This window comes from Staurois parvus, unplaced genomic scaffold (genome assembly GCF_062004578.1).
Source record: "Staurois parvus isolate SC_StPar_1 unplaced genomic scaffold, SC_StPar_1.0 ptg001130l, whole genome shotgun sequence".
Taxonomy (NCBI): Eukaryota; Metazoa; Chordata; class Amphibia; order Anura; family Ranidae; genus Staurois; species Staurois parvus.
In genome coordinates, this window is record NW_028318926.1 from 873,369 (window position 1) to 897,897 (window position 24,529).

Below are 24,529 nucleotides of genomic sequence, written 5' to 3' on the forward strand. Positions count from 1 at the left end.
ATAAAGCCATTTATAACTCTGCCCCAAATTACATCAGCAATCTTGTCTCCAAATATCACCCAAACCGTCCTCTTCGCTCCTCGCAAGACCTCCTGCTCTCTAGCTCCCTTGTCTCCTCCTCCCATGCTCGTCTCCAGGACTTTTCCAGACCTTCCCCCATCCTCTGGAACTCTCTTCCCCAATCTATCAGACTATCGCCTACTCTGCTCACTTTTAGGCGATCTCTGAAAACCTCTCTCTTCAGGGAACCCTATCCTGCCCTCAGCTAATAATGGAATCTTCTACTCCTCCCACCAGTCCATCCCCCACAGTTATTACCTTTTGTACCACTAACCCCTCCCTCCTAGATTGTAAGCTCCCAGGAGCAGGGCCCTCCCTTCCCTCTTGTATTGATCTGTATTGTCTCCTGTTATATAGTTATGAAACTTCTGCACATTATTATTATACAGGATTTATATCGCGCCAACAGTTTGCTCAGCGCTTTACAAAATGAAGGTAGACATTACAGTTACAATAAAATTTGGTACAAGAGGAAACAGGGCCCTGATCCTGGGAGCTTACAATCTAGGAGAATGATATATGTTCTGAAGTGTGCTATTGTTCTTATACTTGTTTGATTCTGCTGAGGAACTATAAGTCCCAGAATGTTGCAAGCCAGCTAGGAAGGTTTGCACAAAAGAAGTCTTGCTCCAATACAATACTTGGCCAAAGGACTGTGGACACCTGACCATCACACCTTTATAGGCTCGATGGACATCCCAGTCCAAAAAACATGGGCAGTAATATGTACAATCTTCAACTCCCCCCTTGTGACCATAACAGCCTCCACTCTTCTGGGAAGTCTTTCCACAAGATTTTGGAGTGTATTTGTGGGAATTTGTGCCCATTATTCCAGCAGAGCATTTGTGAGGTCAGGTACTGATGTTGGACGTCAAACAGAACAAAAATGACCTATTGGGTGCTCCACCCTCAAACAGCCCTCCAGACGTACACTCACTGGCCACTTTATTGGGTCCACCTTGGTAGTGCCAAGAAAATCCCCCTCACAATTACACCAACACCACCAGCTGAACCGTTGATACAAGGCAGGATGGATCCATGCTTTCATGTTGTTTACACCAAATTCTGACCCTACCATCTGAATGTCGCAGCAACCAGTCTGCCCATTCTCCTCTGACATCAACAAGGCATTCTCCTACACACAACTGCCGCGCACTGGATGTTTTCTCTTTTTGGACCATTCACTGTAAACCCTAGAGATGGTTGTGCGTGAAAATCCCAGTAGATCAGCAGTTTTTGAAATATTCAGACCAGCCCATCTGGCACCAACAACCATGCCACATTTAAAGTTGCTTAAATCCCCTTTCTTCCCCATTCTGATGCTCAGTTTGAACTTCAGCAAGTCGTCTTCACCACATCTAGATGCCTACATGCATTGAGTTGCTGCCATGTGATTGGCTGATTTGTGTTACCAAGCAATTGAACAGGTGGATCTAATAAAGTGGCTGGTGAGTGTATATGTGTCCTATATGCATAACACGCCTAATATAACAGTGAATGGAATAGATGGACAAATTATTATTATCATTATTATACAGGATTTATATTGCGCCAACAGTTTGCTCAGCGCTTTAAAATATATAGGGAGACAATACAGCAACAATACAGTTCAATACAGGAGGGTTAGGAGGGTCCTGCTCCTTGGAGCTTACAATCTAAGAGGGAGGGGTTGGTGGTACAAAAGGTAGTAACTGTGGGGGATGGACTCGTAGGAGGATAGAAGATTCCATTATTAGCTGAGGGCAGGATAGGGTTCCCTGAAGAGAGAGGTTTTCAGAGATCGCCTGAAAGTGAGCAGAGTAGGCGATAGTCTGATAGATTGGGGTAGAGAGTTCCAGAGGATGGGGGAAGCTCTGGAGAAGTCCTGGAGACGAGCATGGGAGGAGTAGACAAGGGAGCTAGAGAGCAGGAGGTCGAGCGAGGAGCGGAGAGTGCGGTTTGGGTGATATTTGGAGACAAGATTGCTGATGTAATTTGGGGCAGAGTTATAAATGGCTTTATATGTTATTGTTAATGTTTTGAATTTTATCCGTTGAGCAATGGGAAGCCAGTGGAGGGATTGGCCGAGAGGGGTGGAGGACACTGAGTAGAGGCCAGTGGAGGGATTGGCTGAGAGGGGAAGAGGACACTGAGTAGAGGCCAGTGGAGGGATTGGCTGAGAAGAGTGGAGGACACTGAATGGAGACCAGTGGAGGGATTGGCCGAGAGGGGTGGAGTATGATTTAAAAAAAAAAAAACTCCGTCACATACACCATCAGATAAAATCTAATCATTCTCAGAGAATCGCCCAGTACCAAACAGCAAGTCAGCTGTACAACTTAGAGGCCTCTCTTTCTCCCTTTTTCATCCTTCCTGCTTACAAGCTGCATAGGAATTATGTCATCCCATGGAGCCAATCAAGATGGCCAAAGATGGTGACTACTGAAGAAGATGGGGTGAAGATGTTGGTGCTGGTGGAGGCTGGTTGATGTTCCATCACTGCTCAGCTCTGTTCTCCTCGATGGCCGTTATGCCAACAGCCGACCACTCCTATCATCTCTGGGGACTATCCGTTTCCTTCCTCTGCTCCGGGATCAGCCTCCTATACATAATATGTATAAAACATGGCTGCTAGAAGCCAGCAACAGCTTCGTATGCACTGTACCTGACTTTTCTGGACTGGAGCAGTGCAGTTTGGTCACCTACCTGCCCATAGCCTGTAACTGGACGTTTACACCCCGGTCACATCAAGCCGGACTTTGAAATTGTGCGACTTACAGTGAAGTTGCACGATTTCAAAGTCGGGGGACATGCCTATTTCAGGTACAGACACAGATGTCTGCAAACCGCACCAAAAGTAGTGCATGCGCTACTTTAGAAATCAAGGCGGCTCTGACCAAGTCGAAACCGCACCGATATGACCGATGTAATTGCAGACAGTAGGGTGAGACTTGGCATGCGATTTGCAATTTGCATAGCATGCAAATCGCATTCCAAGTCGCACCCGATGTGACCGGGGACTTAAGGAGCCGCAGCACACTTGATTAGCTCATTCATCTGCTCTCTTTGTCAGCATATTCCTTGGCAACACATGAGCACTAAAGCACACCTGATTGGCACGTAGCACTGCCCTCCCTCTCCCACCTACTGTATGACTACAGTTACAACATAGATATTTGTATCAGTCTTGTAGTGACAATTTCTGTACAAGAAGCCAATTTAATAAAAAAAAAACTTGTAATTTTGGAGATTTTTTTTGGCTGATGGATCCTATGATTAACCCAGCCCTGAATACGTAATATCATATTTTATGATGTAATGCTATGATTGTTAGCACTGCATCTACGTTACAGGATTGTCGTAATAAAAATGTGTGGATTGTATTCTTTATACGTCAGTAATAGCTATCTGAATTGAGAACAACACATACCCCCCCCCCCAACCTTCTCTTCTAACAGCCGTAGACTTTCCACCCCCTGACTGGTAAAAACTTAACTTTTACCACTATAGAATTTATAGAAAAACGTTTTTTCCTGTTCTACGTCTGCTTTACAATGGGTGGGAACACTTTTGTTACTGATAATACATAATAATCATATTGTGATGGTCAATGTATCAAGATGTTTGTAAACCTAGAATTGTAATGATAGAATTGCTTATTCACCGTTGGCACCCCACAGTTCCCCCAATGACTTGCATATTTTTCTTTCTTCAGGCTGAGAAGAAGCAACAGCTGGTGGCCGTCATAAACGCCATGGAGGAAACGGTGGCGTCCATAGAATCTCAGAAAGAAGAGGAGCCCACCCCGCCACCCTCCCAGCAACCCACAGATCCTGCCTCCCCCACTGTGGCCACCACCCCTGAGCCTGCTGTTGCTGATGCTGGAGACAAGACTGCCTCTAAATCAGCTGATGATGAAGCAGAGTATGAGGTATGAAGAAGGGTAATGTGTTAGGGCAATTCGTACTGCTTAAAAATGATGCGCAAAGTTATAGTCCGGACTTTGTACTTGACCTGTGCTAAAAGCTCCATCTAGTTAGTGAGCTAAGGTGGAATAGGCATTGTTAGTGAGCTAAGGTGATCTACGGTGGAATAGAGTCATTGTTAGTGAGCTAAGGTGATCTAAGGTGGAAGTCATTATTAGTGAACTAAGGTGGAATAGAGTCATTGTTAGTGAGCTAAGGTGGAATAGAGTGATTGTTAGTGAGCTAAGGTGGAATAGAGTCATTGTCAGTGATCTACGGTGGAATAGAGTCATTGCCAGTGATCTACGGTGGAATAGAGTCATTGTTGGTGAAATAAGGTGCAATACAGTCATTGTTAGTGAGCTAAGGTGGAATAGAGTCATTGTCAGTGATCTAAGGTGGAATAGAGTCATTGTCAGTGAGCTATGGTGGAATAAAGTCATTGCTAGTGAGCTAAGGTGGAATAAAGTCATTGTTAGTTAGCTTAGGTGGAATAGAGTCATTGTTAGTTAGTTAAGGGGGAATAGAGTCATTGTTAGTGAGCTAAGGGGGAATAGAGTCATTGTTAGTGAGCTAAGGGGGAATAGAGTCATTGTCAGTGAACTAAGGTGGAATAGTCATTGTTAGTGAGTTAAGGTGGAATAGAGTCATTGCCAGTGATCTACGGTGGAATAGAGTCATTGTCAGTGAGCTATGGTGCAACAGAGTCATTGTTGGTGAAATAAGGTGCAATACAGTCATTGTCAGTGAGCTAAGGTGGAATAGAGTCATTGTTAGTGAGCTAAGGTGGAATAAAGTAATTGTTAGTGAGCTAAGGTGAAATAAAGTCATTGTTAGTGAGCTAAGGTGAAATAAAGTCATTGTTAGTGAGCTAAGGTGATCTAAAGTAGAATATTCACTGTTAGTGAGCTAAGGTGATCTAAGGTGGAAGTCATTGTTAGTGAGCTAAGGTGGAATAAAGTCATTGTTAGTGAGCTAAGGGGGAATAGAGTCATTGTCAGTGAGCTAAAGTGGAATAGAGTCATTGTTAGTGAGCTAAGGTGGAATAAAGTCATTGTTAGTGAGCTAAGGTGATCTAAAGAAGAATATTCACTGTTAGTGAGCTAAGGTGATCTAAGGTGGAAGTCATTGTTAGTGAGCTAAGGTGGAATAAAGTCATTGTTAGTGAGCTAAGGGGGAATAGAGTCATTGTCAGTGAACTAAGGTGGAATAGTCATTGTTAGTGAGCTAAGGTGATCTAAGGTGGAATAGTCATTGTTAGTGAGCTAAGGTGATCTAAGGTGGAATAGAGTCATTGTCAGTGAGCTAAGGTGAAATAAAGTCATTGTTAGTGAGCTAAGGTGGAATAAAGTCATTGTTAGTGAGCTAAGGGGGAATAAAGTCATTTTTAGTGAGCTAAGGTGATCTAAAGTAGAATATTCACTGTTAGTGAGCTAAGGTGATCTAAGGTGGAAGTCATTGTTAGAGAGCTAAGGTGGAATAAAGTCATTGTCAGTGAGCTAAGGTGGAATAAAGTCATTGTTAGTGAGCTACGGTGGAATAGAGTCATTGTCAGTGAACTAAGGTAGAATAGTCATTGTTAGTGAGCTAAGGTGATCTAAGGTGGAATAGAGTCATTGTCAGTGAGCTAAAGTGGAATAGAGTCATTGTTAGTGAGCTAAGGTGGAATAAAGTCATTGTTAGTGAGCTAAGGTGGAATAGAGTCATTGTTAGTGAGCTAAGGTGGAATAAAGTCATTGTTAGTGAGCTAAGGTGGAATAGAGTCATTGTTAGTGAGCTAAGGTGGAATAGAGTCATTGTTAGTGAGCTAAGGTGGAATAGAGTCATTGTTAGTGAGCTAAGGTGATCTATGGTGGAATAGAGTCATTGTTGGTGATCTACGGTGGAATAATCATTGTTAGTGAGCTAAGGTGCAGTAGAGTAATTTTCAGTGAGCTAAGGTGGAATAGAGTCATTGTTAGTAAGCTAAGGTGGAATAGTCATTGTTAGTGAGTGGGCTGTGGACCCCAGACGAGGAGGAGCCGAGAGCACTGGCTGTGGACCCCAGAAGAGGAGGAGCCGAGAGCACTGGCTGTGGTCCCCAGAAGAGGAGGTTCAGGGTTGCTCTATTTAAAACCATTGCACAGAGTAGCTAAAAATAATGTGTTTGTTATTTAAAAAAAAAAAAAATGGTTACTATCGCTTTAAAGGCTAAGTTCACTTATTTTTTCAATCTAAATTCTTGCTCCCCTATAAACCAATATACCATTAATGTTAGGGATGCACCTACATATGAGCAAGCGAAACATATTGGCCGATAATAGTGTTTTTTTGAAAAAAAAGTGCCAATACATGCAAAGTTGTGTCTCATAGTCTTTCATGCAAAACACCCCCCCCCCCAGTGACTTCAATGCAAAATGGCATCTCCTAGGCTTTCATGCAAAATTGCAAACCCATTGACTTCAATGCAGAAATGCCCCCTAGTGACTTCAATGTAAAATTACATCTCATAGACTTGCATGCAAAGTCGCGTCCCCATTGAATTCAATGCAAAAAGCCCCCTAGTGACTTCAGTGCAAAGTCACCTCCCATAGACTCTAATGCAAAAATGCCCTGTAGTGACTTCAGTGCAAAATTGCCAGCAACATTAATTACATTTAACCACTTGCCCTCCAGAGGATTTACCCCCCTTCCTTTTGCGATACAGGGCTGCGTTACTTTAACTGACGTTTGCGCGATCATGCAGCGCTGCACCCAAATGTCCCTTTTTCCTACAAATAGAGCTTTCTTTCGGTGGTATTTAATCACTTGTTCATTTTTTATTTTTTGCCCTATAAACAAAAAAAGTCTGACAATTTTGAAAAAAAAAAAACAATATTTTTGACTTTTTGCTATTAAACATGTCCAAAATGTTAAAAATCAAATTTCGTCATAAATTTAGGCCAAAATGTATTCTGCTCCGTGTCTTTACTAAAAAAAAAATCCCAATCCGTGCAAATTAATTGGTTTATGTGAAAGTTATAGCGTCTACAAATGGCGATATATGTACTGGAATTTTTTTTTTCTAGTAATGGCGGTGATCAGTGAGGTATAGCAGGACTGCGGCAGGCATTCTGACACTGGGGGGAACTGACTTGATGTCACTGACATCCCCAGTGACACCAATACAGTGATCAGTGCTAATAAAAAGCACTGACACTGTACTAATGGCACTGAGCAGGAAGGGGTTAACTTGTGGGGCGATCAAAGGGTTAACTGTGGGTGGCACTGCACTTTTGGCACTGGGCAGGAAGGGGTTAACATGTGGGGCGATCAAAGGGTAACTGTGTGCTGTTTCACTATGTATGCTGTGTGTGTTTCACTGTAAGCCAGTGTTTCTCAACTCCAGTCCTCATGGACCCCCAACAGGTCATGTTTTCAGGATTTCCATTATTTTGCACAGGTGATTTGATCAGTTTCACTGCCTTAGTAATTACCACAGCTGTTTCATCTGAGGGAAATCCTGAAAACATGACCTGTTGGGGGTCCATGAGGACTGGAGTTGAGAAACACTGCTGTAAGCACACTGCTTTGTATGGCTCTGCTTTGCATTTCTTCTTTCTTCACTTACCTTGGAGCTGATGGGAGAGATCTGTATTGTTTACATAATGGTCTCTCCCCCGTTGGAAATCCTTAGAGATTGGCCGCTGCCAGCAGGAGATCACTATCCGGGACCCGGTGATTGACAGCTGAGGCTGAGCGCACGCCCCCTACCCGGAACTGCAAAATCACATATATATATATATATACGTGATTTTGCGCACCCACTCCGCCCTGTAGCAGTATTTCTGCTATAAGGCAGAAGCGGTTAAAAAAAAATTGTAAAAACGGTCTGTTTCCGTTTCGGCCAAGTGCATCTTGAGTTTTCGGTTTCAGCACCAGAATTTTCCTTGTGGTGCACCACTAATTAAAGTACTTCGGTTGCAGAAAAGATAAAGCTTTCTTAGTATTTTAGGACAGTCTTGCCTGTCCAGCTCCAGCGTTCACCATAGTAAAGTTCATTGCTTCCTGCTATGTAGATTTGGAGCTAATCTCCTTTAGCTCTGCCATCAACTATGTAGTGCAAGGGCCTGCCTGACTGGATACATTGTGGATATATAGGTGTGACCTGCCATTATATAGTTTAGGTGCGAAGTTTAACCCCCTCTCGTCCGGCCGTTGTATATAAATGGTGGCAGTGGAGGGGCGGGTGGCCGTTTATAAACGGCCTCCCCGCCCCCTGCTTGTGCGCGCTCCCTGGGAACGCACAGCACCATGATCCGGTGTCCGCTGTGTCCTCCGAACACAGTGGAACACTGATCGTAATACGGGACCTCTGTGCGCGGTCCCGATCATGTGATCACTGAATGGCCAATCACATGCAGAGTAGTAAGCAAGATGTCAGTTCTGACATCATTGCTTACTACGTGTGAAAGGCTATTCACAACAGCATTGTACCATGTGACCAATCACAGCTCACACAGTAGTTCTCAATGGCTGCAAGAATGCAGCCAGAGAGGAGAAATGATTGCTTTTACAACCTTTATGGGTGTAAAAGCAATCGGTGTAAAAAAAAAAAATATTCATCACCCCCCCACAAGTAGTACAGTGTCACTATGGTGACACTGTACTGCTAGGGTGACAGTATGTAAAAAAAAAATATTAATATAAAAAAATAAAATAAAAATGTAAAAAATTTTTTTTTAAATTATAATTTTTGGTTATAAAGTAATTTGGGTTATTTTTTTTTACTAAAAAAATGACTGAATAAATGTTGGCCAAGATTTATGATGAAATATTATTTACTTGCAACATTTTATAAGAAAAACACGTTTTTTCAAACTTATTGGATTTTTATTTATATAGCAAAAAAAAAAAAAATCCCAGCGGTGAATAAATACCACCAAAATAAAGCTTTATCTGTCTCAAAAAAAATGCAAAACAATTCATATGGGTACAGTGTTGCATGACCGCGCAATTGTCATTCAAAGTGTGATAGTGCTGAAAGATGAAAATTGGCCTGGACAGGAAGAGGGTGAAAGTGTCCGGACTGGAAGTGGTTAATGCTCATGTACACGGGATGTTTGGAAAACTCTTCTGAACGATGGAAACTGACTGCTGGAAAACGTAGGAAAGCGTTTGCATACGTTTATGTGCGTTCGCGTTTAGAAGCGTTTTTATTAAAGATAACCTCAGGAGACCTTCCAAAATGCCCAGAATGCACTGAAAAACAGGAAAAAATTATCTATTTCAGACATTTTGAGAGAAATAGAGAGATCAGAAGCAGAGAGAGCAGTATGTGTTGAGATGACCTGTCTTTTCTGGTTGTATTCACTATGGATCCCATCATGAGCATAATGTGGCATGTTCTACCATTTATTCCTTCATGCCAAACCTGGAACTGACTGCGCTGGTGTACCGGGTCCATTTGAATACATGGAAAACACTTTGCATGCATTTCTGATGATGAAAAATGCTCTGGACAGCATTTGGATATGGAACAGTTAAAAAATGCTTCTAAATGCAGATGGATAGCCATTGCTTTGTAGAAATTTGAGAGTCGCCGCTGACAGGTGCGGCTGTTTTCACACCCGCAGCATTTACAACCACCAGCAGGGATTTACTGATTCTTTGGGGCAGCAGCCCCTGCCGTCTAAATGGAGACTTTGATGAGTAGCTTGTCGTAATAAATGTACAATAGGACAGCCATATTTAAGATACACAGGCTTCTTGCTTAGTCACACAGGATGAATTTATTTATTTCAGGTACTTATATAGCACTGTCAGTTTACGCAGCACTTTACATATATATTGTACATACACATCAGTCCCTAACCCTCAAGGGGTGTACAATCTAAGGTCCCTAACTCACATTCATATACTAGGGTCAATTTAGACAGGATCCAATTCACCTATCAGCATGTCTTTGGAGTGTGGGAGGAAACTGGAGTACCCGGAGGAAACCCACACAGGCACAGGGAGAACATGCAAACTCCAGGCAGGTGGTGCCGTGGTTGGGATTCAAACCAACGACCCTAGTACTGCCAGGCGGAAGTGCTAACCATCAGTCACTGTGCTGCCCTTCTCCTTAAAGTGGTTGTAAAACGTAAACATTTTTACTTTAATGAATTCTCTGCATTAAGGTAAAAAATGATTTCAGTATGTGTATCGCCCCCTCACCCCCAGTATACCTGAGCCCAATCTCAATCCAGCGCTGTGCCCATCTGCAGATCTCACAGGCTTGCTGTGCTGCTGTCAGTCAGATCCTGTGATGAGGGAGTGGGGGGGGGGGCAATACTTCTTTGTCTAGGTCTATAGATGCAGACAGTGCGGCTCAGCATGGAACCCACAGGTGTGCCTCAATAGGAAGCTGTTACCTATGGTGGCACACCAAGAAGACCAGGAATGATGGCGGGAAACCCGAGAAGAGGAGGATCAGGGCTGCTCTGTGCTATACCTTTGCACAGTGCCGGTAGTATAAAATGTTTGGTTTTTTTTTTAAAAGAAAAATATGTTGTTTTACAAGCGGCCATATGCGACCATTTTTCATCCAGTCTTCAGGCTACATGCAAAACAAAATGTAAACAGCCTCCATCCATGCTGTACAGTGCAGATGGACATATCTCCTGTTGTGCCTATTGTATTTAGACAGCCGGCACCACTGTTTGGCCACCAGTTGTAAGCCTTCAATTTTTCAGTCGAAGGATGTTGGGTGACAGACAGGGTTGCCCAGAGAGCAAATATCGTACAGTGTATGGCCAGCTCTAGATTGGTGGTTTACACAGATTAACTGAACACAGTACAGTCTGTATGTGGCTTATCCTGCATTTTCTTCTGTTCGTTAGGTAATACAGCAGACCTAGGGTACACTATGTGGTTTATCATGTTTTCTGTACATTGGAAAATACAGCAGAGCTCTAGAGTATTAGCCCGGTCCTTAAAGTGGAACTTCACTCTCTCAGTCAACATTGATTATTTGTAACCATTACACTGCTAGAATTAGCAAATAGATAGGACAGTATATCATACTTTTTTTTTTTTTTTTTCCATTTCTTCACTTACTTCCTGGTTTCCATGCCTAGGCAAATGATGTCATACATCCCAGGAGTCTTCAGGAGGGAAGGAAGGGTTTGTTGAGCTAAGCATTCTCCCCCTGCCTGAGGTAAGGGCAGATGGATTGCAGGAAGTAAATGCTACATGAATCATCTGCCCTTACTTAAGATAGCCATGGTCATAAATGCTAGGGGGGGGGGGTGTTTTTCAAAGTAATTTCTCAGCAAAATAAAGCATGGAGACACGGATGGATAGGTGAGTTTGCTTTGAATAACAAAAATGAATTAAATAGCGTTTTTGGTTTGTGGTGCTCAGATATAGTATAGTTCTGCTTTAAGCCGGGTACACACGGGACAAAAATCGGTCCAAAATGGTCAGTTCAGCTCCCCGTCTGACAGAAGTTGGTCTCATGAGCATGCTGAAACCCTAGTAGCTAACCGCCACCCGATCAGCTCTGTCAGCCAATGGCTGCGAACACTGATCAGTGTGTCCTGGCGGGGGGGGGGGGGGGGTCCATCTGTCAGAACACAGTAGCTCAGTTCAGCACTGCACTAACATCGCATAGTTAGTCAGGTTTTTTTTCTTTCGCTCAGCTTGCTGGGTTGAACAAAAAAAAAACTTAAGTGTGTACCCAGCAATAGGAGGTTGGACACTTAGTAAAAGGTTGTCAGATTTATTTTTTTCAGCTATTTAGCTGGAGTGCTGATTGCAGTGTCGCACATACAGACAGGTGTTGGCCCAGCTCTGCCCTTCCCCCCCCGCCCCCCCCCCCCCCATTCTGAGCTTCATTATTGATCAGCGTGGCTCCCCATTAAAGTAATATTAAAGGCAATTAAAAAAAAAATATATAACTGACATGGTATACTTTCTTGCTCTGTGCAGTGGTTGTGCACAGAGTAGCCCCAATCCTCCTCATCTCGGGTCCTCTGCCGGCGCTCCTGGCCTCTCCCTCCTGCCAGGTGCCGCCAGAGCACACTGCTTGCTATAGGGGCACCCAAGCTGGATTGCTCCCGAGCCACTGCTCTGCATGTCCATTCACCCACAGAGCCATGGCTCCACCCCGCTCTCTCTCTCTTCATTGGCTCACTGGCTGGGATTGACAGTCAATGGCTTCCGCTGCTGTCTCAGCCAATGAAGAGGGAGAGTCCATGGAGACCCGAGGCTCTCATGCACATTGCTTGACTGTGTTATTTAGGCAAATTTCAGGAAAGTCATTAATCTGATGAGGCACATTCATAAAACAGTCAGCAGGCCAGACCCAGGGAGGTGGCACATGTAGCCACAGAGCTGCAAGCAATCAATATTGGAGTCACCCTTCTGGCTGTGCTGTATTTGAAAGGTGTATGAGTCACAAGACTGGCTGAACAAGTATTTTAATCAAGTATTGATCTGCTAGGCCATAGTTCCCATGTAACATTGGAAAGTGAATGTAGCTGATCTTGTGCCTCTCATTTTCTAGGATGGCCGAGGCTTTGGCATTGGGGAGCTGGTCTGGGGCAAGCTGCGTGGCTTCTCGTGGTGGCCCGGCCGAATCGTTTCCTGGTGGATGACTGGAAGAAGCCGAGCGGCAGAGGGTACCCGCTGGGTCATGTGGTTTGGAGATGGCAAGTTCTCTGTGGTAAGTAGTTCTATGACAAACTAGTGGGGCCAAGACTGATGGTACATGGCAAGCATCACTTATTCATGGTTTATAACAGTATTCTCCAAACTGTGGCCTTGGGGCCGGATGGGGCCCTTTGCTTGCCTTTACCTGGCTCTTGAGGCATTATTCCTGCCACTCACACCAACACTGGGGCACTATTTCTTTCACTGACACCAACAGTGGGGTACTATTCCTTCCACTGTCACCAACAATGGGGCACTATTCCTTCCACTGACACCAACAATGGGAGACTATTTCACTGACACCAACAGTGGGGTACTATTCTTTCCACTGTCACCACCAATGTGGCACTATTCCTCCCACTGATACCAATGATGAGGCACTATTCCTCCCACTGACATCAATGATGGGGCACTATTCCTCCCACTGATACCAATGATGGGGCACTATTCCTCCCACTGATACCAATGATGGGGCACTATTCCTCCCACTGATACCAATGATGGGGCACTATTCCTCCCACTGATACCAATGATGGGGCACTATTCCTCCCACTGATACCAATGATGGGGCACTATTCCTCCCACTGACACCAATGATGGGGCACTATTCCTCCCACTGATACCAATGATGGGGAACTATTCCTCCCACTGACACCAATGATGGGGCACTATTCCTCCACTGATACCAATGATGGGGCACTATTCCTCCCACTGATACCAATGATGGGGCACTATTCCTCCCACTGATACCAATGATGGGGCACTATTCCTCCCACTGATACCAATGATGGGGCACCATTCCTCCACTGATACCAATGATGGGGCACTATTCCTCCCACTGATACCAATGATGGGGCACTATTCCTCCCACTGACACCAATGATGGGGCACTATTCCTCCCACTGATACCAATGATGGGGAACTATTCCTCCCACTGACACCAATGATGGGGCACTATTCCTCCACTGATACCAATGATGGGGCACTATTCCTCCCACTGATACCAATGATGGGGCACTATTCCTCCCACTGATACCAATGATGGGGCACTATTCCTCCCACTGATACCAGTGATGGGGCACTATTCCTCCCACTGATACCAATGATGGGGCACTATTCCTCCCACTGATACCAATGATGGGGCACTATTCCTCCCACTGATACCAATGATGGGGCACTATTCCTCCACTGATACCAATGATGGGGCACTATTCCTCCCACTGATACCAATGATGGGGCACTATTCCTCCCACTGATACCAATGATGGGACACTATTCCTCTCACTGATACCAATGATGGAGCACTATTTCTCCTACTGATACCAATGATGGGGCACTATTCCTCCCACTGATACCAATGATGGGGCACTATTCCTCCCACTGATACCAATGATGTGGTACTATTCCTTCCACTGACACCAACAATGGGGCACTATTCCTCCCACTGATACCAACAATGGGGCACTATTCCTCCCACTGATACCAACAATGGGGCACTATTCCTCCCACTGACACTAACAATGGGACACTATTCCTTCCATTCACACCATCAATGGGGCACTTTTCCTTCCACTGACACCAACTATTTCTCCCCCTAATACCAAAGATCGGGCATTGTCTACTCTCACGGCCCTCCTACAGTCTAAAGGACACTAATCTGATCCTTTCTTTAGAAAGTTTGGAGACCCCTGAGTTATAGTGTGGGCTAGGGATGGAAGGCACTGCTTGTGTCTGTTCTTGTCTTGAAGATTTTTGTGCATCGTTTATAGTATAAAGAGGCAGTATTGTTCAACCAGGAACTATATCAAATGTAATATGTATGTAGTACATAAATCTCTTCATGGTTGCTACATGCCCATGTACCAAATTTGTTCTTTTAAGGACAACTGTATATTTTTTTTCTTTTAGGCAGCATATATTTCTCTGCTCTCCTCCTTTCTTCTATTGGTTGCTACCAGTGCTCTGTAAAGAAACCCTGTGCTTGGTTGAAAATGCTAGTTGTCTAACTTTCATGGTTTTCAAGTTGATTCTGTATCTTCTGATTCATTTTAACCTCAACAAAGTAATACAGAGTGAGTGTCCTGACTTGCCATGTGATTCTTCCAGGTCATTATATTCAGAAAGTCTAAAATCAGAGATTTGGCATGACTCAGGGGCATATGGCTTTTTATAAAGGAGGTCAGAAGCAGCATTCCCTGTGTTTGGCTTTGGGCCTCATTCAGTCTTATAGGTGTGCATCGTTGTGTTTTCCCAGAAGGAGGACTTGTCAATGCAATACAATCACATTAAAATGTCTGCATCAGCAGTAAAAACTTGCTTTGACTTTTGCTTTGAAAAAATTGTGATGTAAACATGACCATAATCCCATAAAGATACAGAGTGTCTTATATATATTTTTTATAAATCTGATCTTTAATTAGGTGTGTGTGGAGAAATTGCTGCCACTCAGTTCATTCGCCAACACCTTCCACCAGGCGACCTACAGCAAGCAGCCAATGTACAGAAAAGCCATCTATGAGGTGCTACAGGTGAGAACTATTATTGTCCTGCCCACTGTGGCCCATCACAATACTGACTCACTACTGCCCTACCATCTACTGACCCATTACTGTCCTGTACAATAATGACTTACTACTGCCCTACCATTTACTGACCTACCACTGTCCTGTCCATTACTGAGCTACTACTGCCCATCCCAATACTGACTCACTACTGCCCTACCATCTACTGACCCATTACTGTCCTGTACAATAATGACCTACTACTGCCCTACCATTTACTGACCTACTACTGTCCTGTCCATTACTGAGCTACTACTGCCCATCCCAATACTGACCCACTACTGCCCTACCATCTACTGACCCATTACTGTCATGTACAATAATGACCTACTACTGCCCTACCATCTACTGACCCATTACTGTCCTGTACAATAATGACTTACTACTGCCCTACCATTTACTAACCTACTACTGTCCTGTCCATTACTGAGCTACTATTGCCCATCCCAATACTGACCCACTACTGCCCATCCCAATACTGACCCACTACTGCCCATCCCAATACTGACCCACTACTGCCCTACCGTCTACTGACCCATTGCTGTCCTGTACAATAATGACTTACTACTGCCCTACCATTTACTAACCTACCACTGTCCTGTCCATTACTGAGCTACTACTGCCCATCCCAATACTGACCCACTACTGCCCTACCATCTACTGACCCATTATTATTATTATTACATCGAGTTTATATAGCGCCAAAGGGTTTGCACAGCGCTGTACAAAAGGGGGGACAATACATGGCACAGTACAACAAAAACAGACAGCGTACGGGGGGTAAGAGGGCCCTACTCTTTCAAGCTTACAATCTAGGAGGGAGGGGGTAGTGGAACAATATTAAGTTGCTGAGGGGAATGAAGTGGCTGAGGGGGATGAAGTGGTGGGAGGAATGAGGGAGAATGGCCGTTAGGTGAGGGTGGGGTAGGCTTCCCTGAAGAGATGGGTTTTGAGGGAGCTCCTGAATGTGGGGAGGGAAGGCGACAGTCGGATGGATTGGGGCAGTGAGTTCCAGAGGATAGGGGAGGACCTGGAGAAGTCCTGCAGTCGTGCATGGGAGGAGGAGACCAGGGAGCAGGATAGAAGGAGGTCCTGTGAGGAGCGAAGGGTACGGGTAGGGTGGTACTTGGGGATCAGGTTGGTGAGGTAGTCAGGGGCAGTGTTGTGAACGGCTTTGTAGGTCAGGGTTAGGAGTTTAAACTTGATGCGTTGGGCAATCGGGAGCCAGTGGAGGGAGAGGCAGAGGGGGGTGGCAGAGGTGGAGCGGGTGGTGAGGTGGATGAGTCTGGCCGCTGAGTTCAGGATGGTCTGGAGTGGGGAGAGCCTGCACTTGGGTAGGCCAGTGAGAAGAGAGTTGCAATAGTCAAGGCGTGAGATGATGAGGGAGTGTTCAAGAAGTTTGGTGGTGTCTGGGGTGAGGAAGGTACGTATCTTGGCAATATTGCGGAGATGGAGCCTGCAGGTGTTTGTAAGTGATTTGACATGAGGTAGGAAGGAGAGGTTCGAGTCAAGAATGACGCCAAGGACTTTGGCTTGCGGGGCGGGAATGATAGTGGTGTTGGTGGTGGTGATGGATAGGATGGGGGGGGGGGGGGGCAGGGGGAAAGACGAGGAGTTCAGTTTTGGAGAGGTTAAGCTTGAGGAAACGGAGCGACATCCAGTCTGAGATGTCGTTTAGGAGGTGAGTGATGCGGGCGGAGATAGTGGGGGTGAGGAGAGGGGTGGAGAGGTAGATTTGGGTGTCGTCAGCATAGAGGTGATAACTAAAGCCATGGGAGTGTATGAGTGTGTCCTTTACAATAATGATCTACTACTGCCCTACCATTTACTGACCTACTACTGTCCTGTCCATTACTGAGCTACTACTGCCCATCCCAATACTGACTCACTACTGCCCTACCTTCTACTGACCCATTACTGTCCTGTACAATAATGACCTACTACTGCCCTACCATTTACTGACCTACTACTGTCCTGTCCGTTACTGACCTACTACTGCCCATCCCAATACTGACCCACTACAACCCAACCTTCTACTGATCCACTAATAATCTGTACGATGCCGAGCTACAACTTTCCTTCCCAATACTGACCCACTACTGCTCTTCCCAATACTGACCCACTACTGCTCTTCCCAATACTGACCCACTACTGCTCTTCCCAATACTGACCCACTACTGCTCTTCCCAATACTGACCCACTACTGCCCTACCATTTACTGATCTACGACTGTCCTGTCCAGTACTGAGCTACTACTACCCTACCATTTACTGACCCACTACTACCCTACCATTTACTGACCCACTACTGCCCTACCATTTACTGATCTACTACTGTCCTGTCCAGTACTGACCTACTACTGCCCTTCCTAATACTGACCCACTACTGCCCAACCATCTACTGACCCATTACTGTCCTGTTCAGTACTGACCTACTACTGCTCTTCCCAATAGTAACGCACTACTGCCCTACCTTCTACTGACCCATTACTATTCTGTCCAATACTGAGCTACTATTGACCTTCCCAATACTGACCTACTACTGTCCTGTTCAATACCGAGCTAATATTACTCTTCCCAATACTGACCCACTACTGGCCTAACATTTATTGACCCACTACTGCCCTGTTCAGTACTGACCCACTACTGACCTACCATCTACTGACCCAGTACTGTCCTGTTCATTACTGAGCTAATATTACTCTTCCCAATGCTGACCCGCTACTGGCCTGCCACCTACTGACCCACTAATATTCTGTCCAATACCGAGCTACTACTGTGGTTTTCCAATACTGACTTACTACTTTCCTGTTCAATACTGAGCTAATATTACTCTTCCCTATACTGACCCACTACTGGCCTAACATTTACTGACTCACTACTGTCTTGTTCAGTACTGACCCTCTACTGGATTACCATTTACTGACCCACTACTGTCGTGTTCAATACTGACCCATTACCACATTACCATCTACTGACCCACTACTGTCTTGTTCAATATTGACCCATTACTGCCCTACCATCTACTGACCCACTGACCCATTACCGCAATACCATCTACTGACCTACTACTGGATTTCCATTTACTGACCCACTACTGTCCTGTTCAATACTGACCCATTAACGCAATACCATCTACTGACCCACTACTGCCCTGCTATCTACTGACTCACTACTGTCTTGTTCAGTACTGACCCTCTACTGGATTACCATTTACTGACCCACTACTGTTGTGTTCAATACTGACCCATTACCGCAATACCATCTACTGACCCACTACTGTCCTGTTCAATACTGACCCATTACTGCCCTACCATCTACTGACCCACTACTGTCCTGTTCAATACTGACTCACTACTGTCTTGTTTAATACTGACCCATTACTGCCCTACCATCTACTGACCCATTATCACAATACCATCTACTGACCCACTACTGGATTGCCATTTACTGACCCACTACTGTCGTGTTCAATACTGACCCATTACCGCAATACCATCTACTGACCCGCTACTGCCCTGCTATCTACTGACTCACTACTGTCTTGTTCAATACTGACCCATTACTGCCCTACCATCTACTGACCCACTACTGTCCTGTTCAATACTAAGCTAATACTGCCTTCCCTAATACTGAGCAATTACTGTCCATTCCAGTACTGTCCCACAACTGCCTTTTTCAGCACTGAACTACTACTGCCCTTCCCAATACTGACTCCCTACTTCTCTTCCCAATAATGACCCACAACTGCTTTACCATCCACTGATCCTCTACTGTCCTGTCAATTCCAATACTGTCCCACTACTGCCCTTCCCAACACTGACCTACCAATGCCCTTTCCAATACTGACACAATACTGCCCTTCCCAGCACTGACCTACCAATGCCCTTTCCAATACTGACACACTACTGCTCTACCTATTACTTACCCACTACTATCCTTCCCAATGCTGACACACTACTAATACTGCCTACTACTGCCCTACTCGGTACTGACCCATTACTGCTCTACTTCCCTTCTCAATAATGACCCACTACTGTTCTTCCCAATAGTCATCCACTGACTGCATCTCTATCATTCAAGAAAATTGGGTTCATGGAGGAAAATAATGGAACGAAGGAAACCCTGTGTAATCTCTGAGTCACTCTACTTGGAACCTACATAGGACTAGGAACTTCCTACTGCCATGTGACAACACTGGACCAAGCACTGGCACTGTCAACTGAGAGGAAGCAGAGGAAGCCACATGCTCCATTTCTCTCCCTCCCATTGCTGCCAGCTAAATGGTGCTGCAGGGGAGTAGAAAGAAAGGTGCTTCTGGAGATAAATGAGAACCTGTTGCTTTCAACTGCATTGACATAGCTCAGATTTGTTCTCTGGCATAAAATATTATTTGTTGCAACTGTTATGTCAGTTACCAAAGTAATAATTTTTATTTATTTTTAATTAGTTGTCCTCAGTAGGCTTAATGTGACCCACTGAAGATTTATTATCACTCATTCCAGTCCACTGATTCATTTGCGTTTGACATGCCATCACAAGGATATCATGACTTGCTTTGTCTTGTAGGTGGCCAGCTCTCGAGCCGGGAAGGTTTTCCCATCATGCCCTGAAAATGACGAGACAGATACCTCCAAAGCTATAGAACTCCAGAACAAGCAGATGATTGAATGGGCCCTTGGCGGCTTCCAACCATCCGGACCCAAAGGCCTGGAGCCCCCTGAAGGTGAGACAGCACACTAGGGAGATCAAACAATGGTTCCATCCATAAAGTCACTGCTGTACTTTCTGGATGGACTGCACGGCATGCATGTATAATGACCGGTATGGAAGGGAATTAGATATGTGATCAACTTGTACAAATTAGCTGCTCCTTTGGTACAGTGTGGGATTTGGGAACCAACTTCTTTTCAGTCATCTACAATATTTCTTAACAAATCATCATTTTCTTCAGAAAGGAACAGTTTGTCCTGATAGCCCACCATTCCCCCAGCAAGGTATACTCTGTGTTTTGTGCTCTTTCACCTACTCCCCGCTTCCCCTGAGCCTTCACTCTGTTGCTGTAATGGACAGTGAGTTATCAGCAGATGCTGCCAATCTTCCCTGAATAAACAGGAGACTGTGTCACATTAAAAGCTAAGTTCACCTTTGAAAAAAAAAAATAATACATGCACATATTTTTGCAGTTAAAAAAAATGTGTTTATTTTTTTTTCCTGGAGCCCACAGAGCATTTACCCCCCTAACAGCAGATCAGGGGTGCAATGTCAGGCTCCTGCAGAATCTCAGTATTGCTGGGTGCCTGTACCTCCCTTGCGGGCTGACAGTTACCGGAGAGCAGGAAGAATCAGTGAACTACCAGATCACTCACCAGCGCCCTCACAGTTCATTCAGAACTACAAGCCGTCTGCTGTGGTGGCAGACAGTAGTTGTAGTTCATTCATTCGCAGATAGCTGTGAGTAAATAATATGACCGTGTCCTTTTTAGATTGTGACAGCTGTTGTGCGGAGAAGATTTCCCACCCGCTGTCACAATGGAGGATGCCTCAGGCCACTCTCATGAAGTCTGTTTCTGATTGTTTGGTCAGAGACATTCACACCAGTGGCCTGCTGGAGGTCATTTTGTAGAGCTCTGGCAGTGCTCATCCTGGTCCTCCTTGCACAAAGGAGCAGATACCGGTCCTGCTGATGGGTTAAGGACCTTCTTTGGCCCTGTCCAGCTCTCCTAGAGTAACTGCCTGTCTCCTGGAATCTCCTCCATGCTCTTGAGACTGTGCTGGGAGACACAGCAAACCTTCTGGCAATGACACGTATTGATGTGCCATCCTGGAGGAGTTGGACTGCCTGTGCAACCTCTGTAGGGTCCAGATATGGCCTCATGCTACCAGTAGTGACACTGACTCTAGACAAATTCACAACTAGTGAAAAACAGTCAGAAAAGATGAGTAGGGAAAAAAATGTCAGTGGCCTCCACCTGTAAAGCCATTCCTGTTTTGGGGGTTGTCTCATTGTTTCCCATCTAGCGCACCTGTTGTTCATTTCATTAACACCAAAGCAGCTGAAACTGATTAACAACCCCCTCTGCTACTTACCTGACCAGATCAATATCCCAGGAGTTTCATCGACTTGATGCTAGACTCTGATTACAAAGTCTTCCTTTCATTTTTTTGGAGCCGTGTATAATCTCTGCTGCTCATGACCAGAAGGGAATTGGTAAACACATAACTTCATCTGCCGGAAGTTGCCTGCTGAGTTTTCTGTATTCTGTAGCCAGTCTGGTGTTTTGTGATGACATCTTGAGTTCAGTTTGAGGTACTACAGCACAGAAATCATTCATTCTTTGAGGGCACAGCAGTGCATGGTGGGAGGTGTCATTTGTGCTGCATTTTATTTGTTTACTTACTTTTTTGTTGATGTAATGTCAGCCAATTCATATGTTGTTTTGTTTTATACAGAGGAACGCAATCCGTACAAAGAAGTTTACACAGAAATGTGGGTGGAACCTGAAGCCGCAGCTTATGCCCCTCCCCCTCCTGCCAAGAAACCTCGGAAAAGCACAGTGGAGAAGCCGAAAGTGAAAGAGATCATCGATGAGCGCACGCGAGGTATGTCCTGTTGACCCCAGGAGATGGTTCCATGTTAAGTTACAGCAACACATTGGGGTTTATTTACTGAAGCTGGAGAAAGCAAAATCAACCTCACTTCTGCATAGAAACCAATCAGCTTCCAGGTTCTACTGCCAAAGCTTCATTGAAGAAGCTGAGGTTAGAAGATGATTGGTTTCTATGCAGAAGTGAGCCTGATTTTGCACTCTCCAGCTTAGTAAATAAACCCCAGTGCTATTTATCAAGCTGTGATATCACATCAGGCAGGCTAAAAATGACTATTTTTTACTATTGATTGAGAGGCCATTAACCATTTAAACCATAGCTGAACTTTTGGGGAAGATGTGCTCTAAAAGCCCTGGTTCACACCAGTGCGACTTGTCATGCAACTTGAGAATTCAACGTTGCATGACAAGTCACACCCCATTAACGGCAATAGAACCATTCAAATCAGTGAAACTCAAGTCGCAGCGACTTTGAAAACGTTTCTGCACTTTTTTTTTGTGTGACTTCATTACACCTTGCATTGACATCTTTTAAATGAAGTCAGTAAGACGCCATGAAGTCACACTGATTAGTCAGCTTTGAAGTGCGTGAAGTAAAAGCCGCACTGGTGTGAACCAGGGCCTATCTCAGTGCACGGGAAATGGCAAGTGTTCAATATTTTAATATTTCTTGTCCTCATAAAGCACCCCCTGTGAGAAGAAAGTCCTGTGTCCTGGACTGGGCTGCTGAGGACTATTGCTCTTGGTGTGAGAACGGTGGTCTAGTGTACCCCCTTCTCATCACAAGACATGGGATTAGTGGTTGGCACATCTTCCGTGCAGCACTCCCACACTTTAAACACACGTAGATAAGGCCTAAATTGGCCCTAGTGTGTACATATGAGATAGGGACTTTAGATTGGCAGCTCCTTGAGGGCAGTGACTGATAAATAGTTTGTAAAGCACTGATGCCGCTATAAAAATGCCTATAATAGATAAACTACAGCTTTCCAGTTAGCAAAGCTCATGCTCCCCATTGATTTCAGAGCTGTAGGGCTGCTGAACCATGGTTGTGTTGGACCTGGCAGAGAGACCACTGTTTCTACACAGGTAGCAATGGTTCCACTCTGCAGACCAGGGACCTGGCAGAGACACCACTGTTTCTACACAGGTAGCAATGGTTCCACTCTGCAGACCAGGGACCTGGCAGAGAGACCACTGTTTCTACACAGGTAGCAAGGGTTCCACTCTGCAGACCGCAGAATTGTCTGCTCTGGCTGCTGGTGTGTTACAAAGACAAAAACAGTAAGTTGTTGAACGTGTACCATTTTCCTGAACACCTTTTACAGAGTGTTTTTCCTGAAGCCTTGGACACATGGACTTCTGCTTGTCTGAGCAGTGTTGACTGTAGGCTTTTGCAAAGCTTTTAACAAGTAGCTTTGTGGAAGTCTTTGAAGCAACATTGAGTTTTTCTTTGAGAAAGTTAACAGACCCTGTCACTACACCATTTGTTTCCATTAAAATCTTTCCACAGGATTATATGTGCATTTAACGTGTTTTCTGCATGCAAGTGGTTGTAAAGACTCAAGGTGTTTTGTCTTCATGTATTCTATGCATGAAGGTAAAAAACCTTCTCTGTGCATCAGCTCCCCCAGCCCCCCTTAAGGCCCCATGCACATGGGACACTTCTGAACGATGGAAACTGACTGCTGGAAAACGTAGGTTAAAAAATGTCTGTTAAGCCTCGTTTGCATTACGCATTTATGTGCGTTTAGTTTAGAAGCGTTTTTTAAAGATAAGCACAGGAGAACCTCACAAATGTCCATAATGCACTGAAAAGTTGGAAATGATTAACTATTTCAGACTGTTTCAGAGAAATACAGAGAGTAGAAGCAGAGACAGCAGTATGTGTTGAGATTAGCTTAGGTGTGAGTTGCTCATTAACATTTCTTTTGTTTCCAAGGGTGGGAAAGGTGTCTGGTGGAGGGAGTCATTAAGGCCACCTGGCAGGGGGTCTTCATGATGAATTTGAGGTGTGAATGGTCATTAACATTTCTTTTGCTTCCAAGGGTGGGAAAGGTGTCTGGTGGAGGGAGCCATTAAGGCCACCTGATAGGTGGAGTCTTCATGAGGAATTTGAGGTGTGAATGGTCATTAACATATCTTTTGTTTCCAAGGGTGGGAGAGGTCTGAGGTGTGAATGGTCATTACAATGTGTGACAAGCTTGGTAGGAACATCCTGTGTTCAGTGTTTTGTCCATCTGAGCACCTTGAAAACTCTTTGCATGCATTTGTCACGATGAAAAAAGGCTCTGGACAGCATCGGGAACTGGAAGAGTTAAAAAAAAATTGGAAACACTTATAAACGCGATTTGACGCGTTTACAAGTGTTTTGCGTTTGAAACGCTGATAAAATCGGCTGCTGAACGCAAGTTTTCTGCATTCAAAAAAACGACTGTAAACTCAACTGCCTGTAAATGACTGTAAACGACATGGACACATAGAAAACCATTAGGGGGAGTTCAGGGGCTGCTGGAAAAAACACTGAACAGCTCCTAAACATGAGTTTATCTCAGTTGCAGTGTACATGAGCCCTAATACTCAACTAAACCCCCTCTTGATTCAGTGATGTGCACTGGAGTCTCGGCTATCCCGGGACTCCCTCTCCTCATTGGCTGAGACAGCTGCAGGAGCCACTGGCTCCCGCTGCTGTCAATCACAGC

At 44.8% G+C, this 24,529-nt stretch overlaps 1 protein-coding gene across 1 annotated transcript in view; it reads left to right on the top strand.

Annotated features, from left to right (window-relative positions):
• LOC149439394 (DNA (cytosine-5)-methyltransferase 3A-like) overlaps positions 1-24,529 on the top strand; it is a 449,390-nt gene that overhangs the window by 371,737 nt on the left and 53,124 nt on the right. The window contains exons 7-11 of the mRNA XM_089659024.1: positions 3,755-3,970; positions 12,514-12,672; positions 15,080-15,187; positions 19,789-19,945; positions 21,673-21,822. Of these exons, the coding sequence (XP_089515150.1) occupies positions 3,755-3,970; positions 12,514-12,672; positions 15,080-15,187; positions 19,789-19,945; positions 21,673-21,822 (790 nt within the window). The remainder of the gene's footprint in view (positions 1-3,754; positions 3,971-12,513; positions 12,673-15,079; positions 15,188-19,788; positions 19,946-21,672; positions 21,823-24,529) is intronic.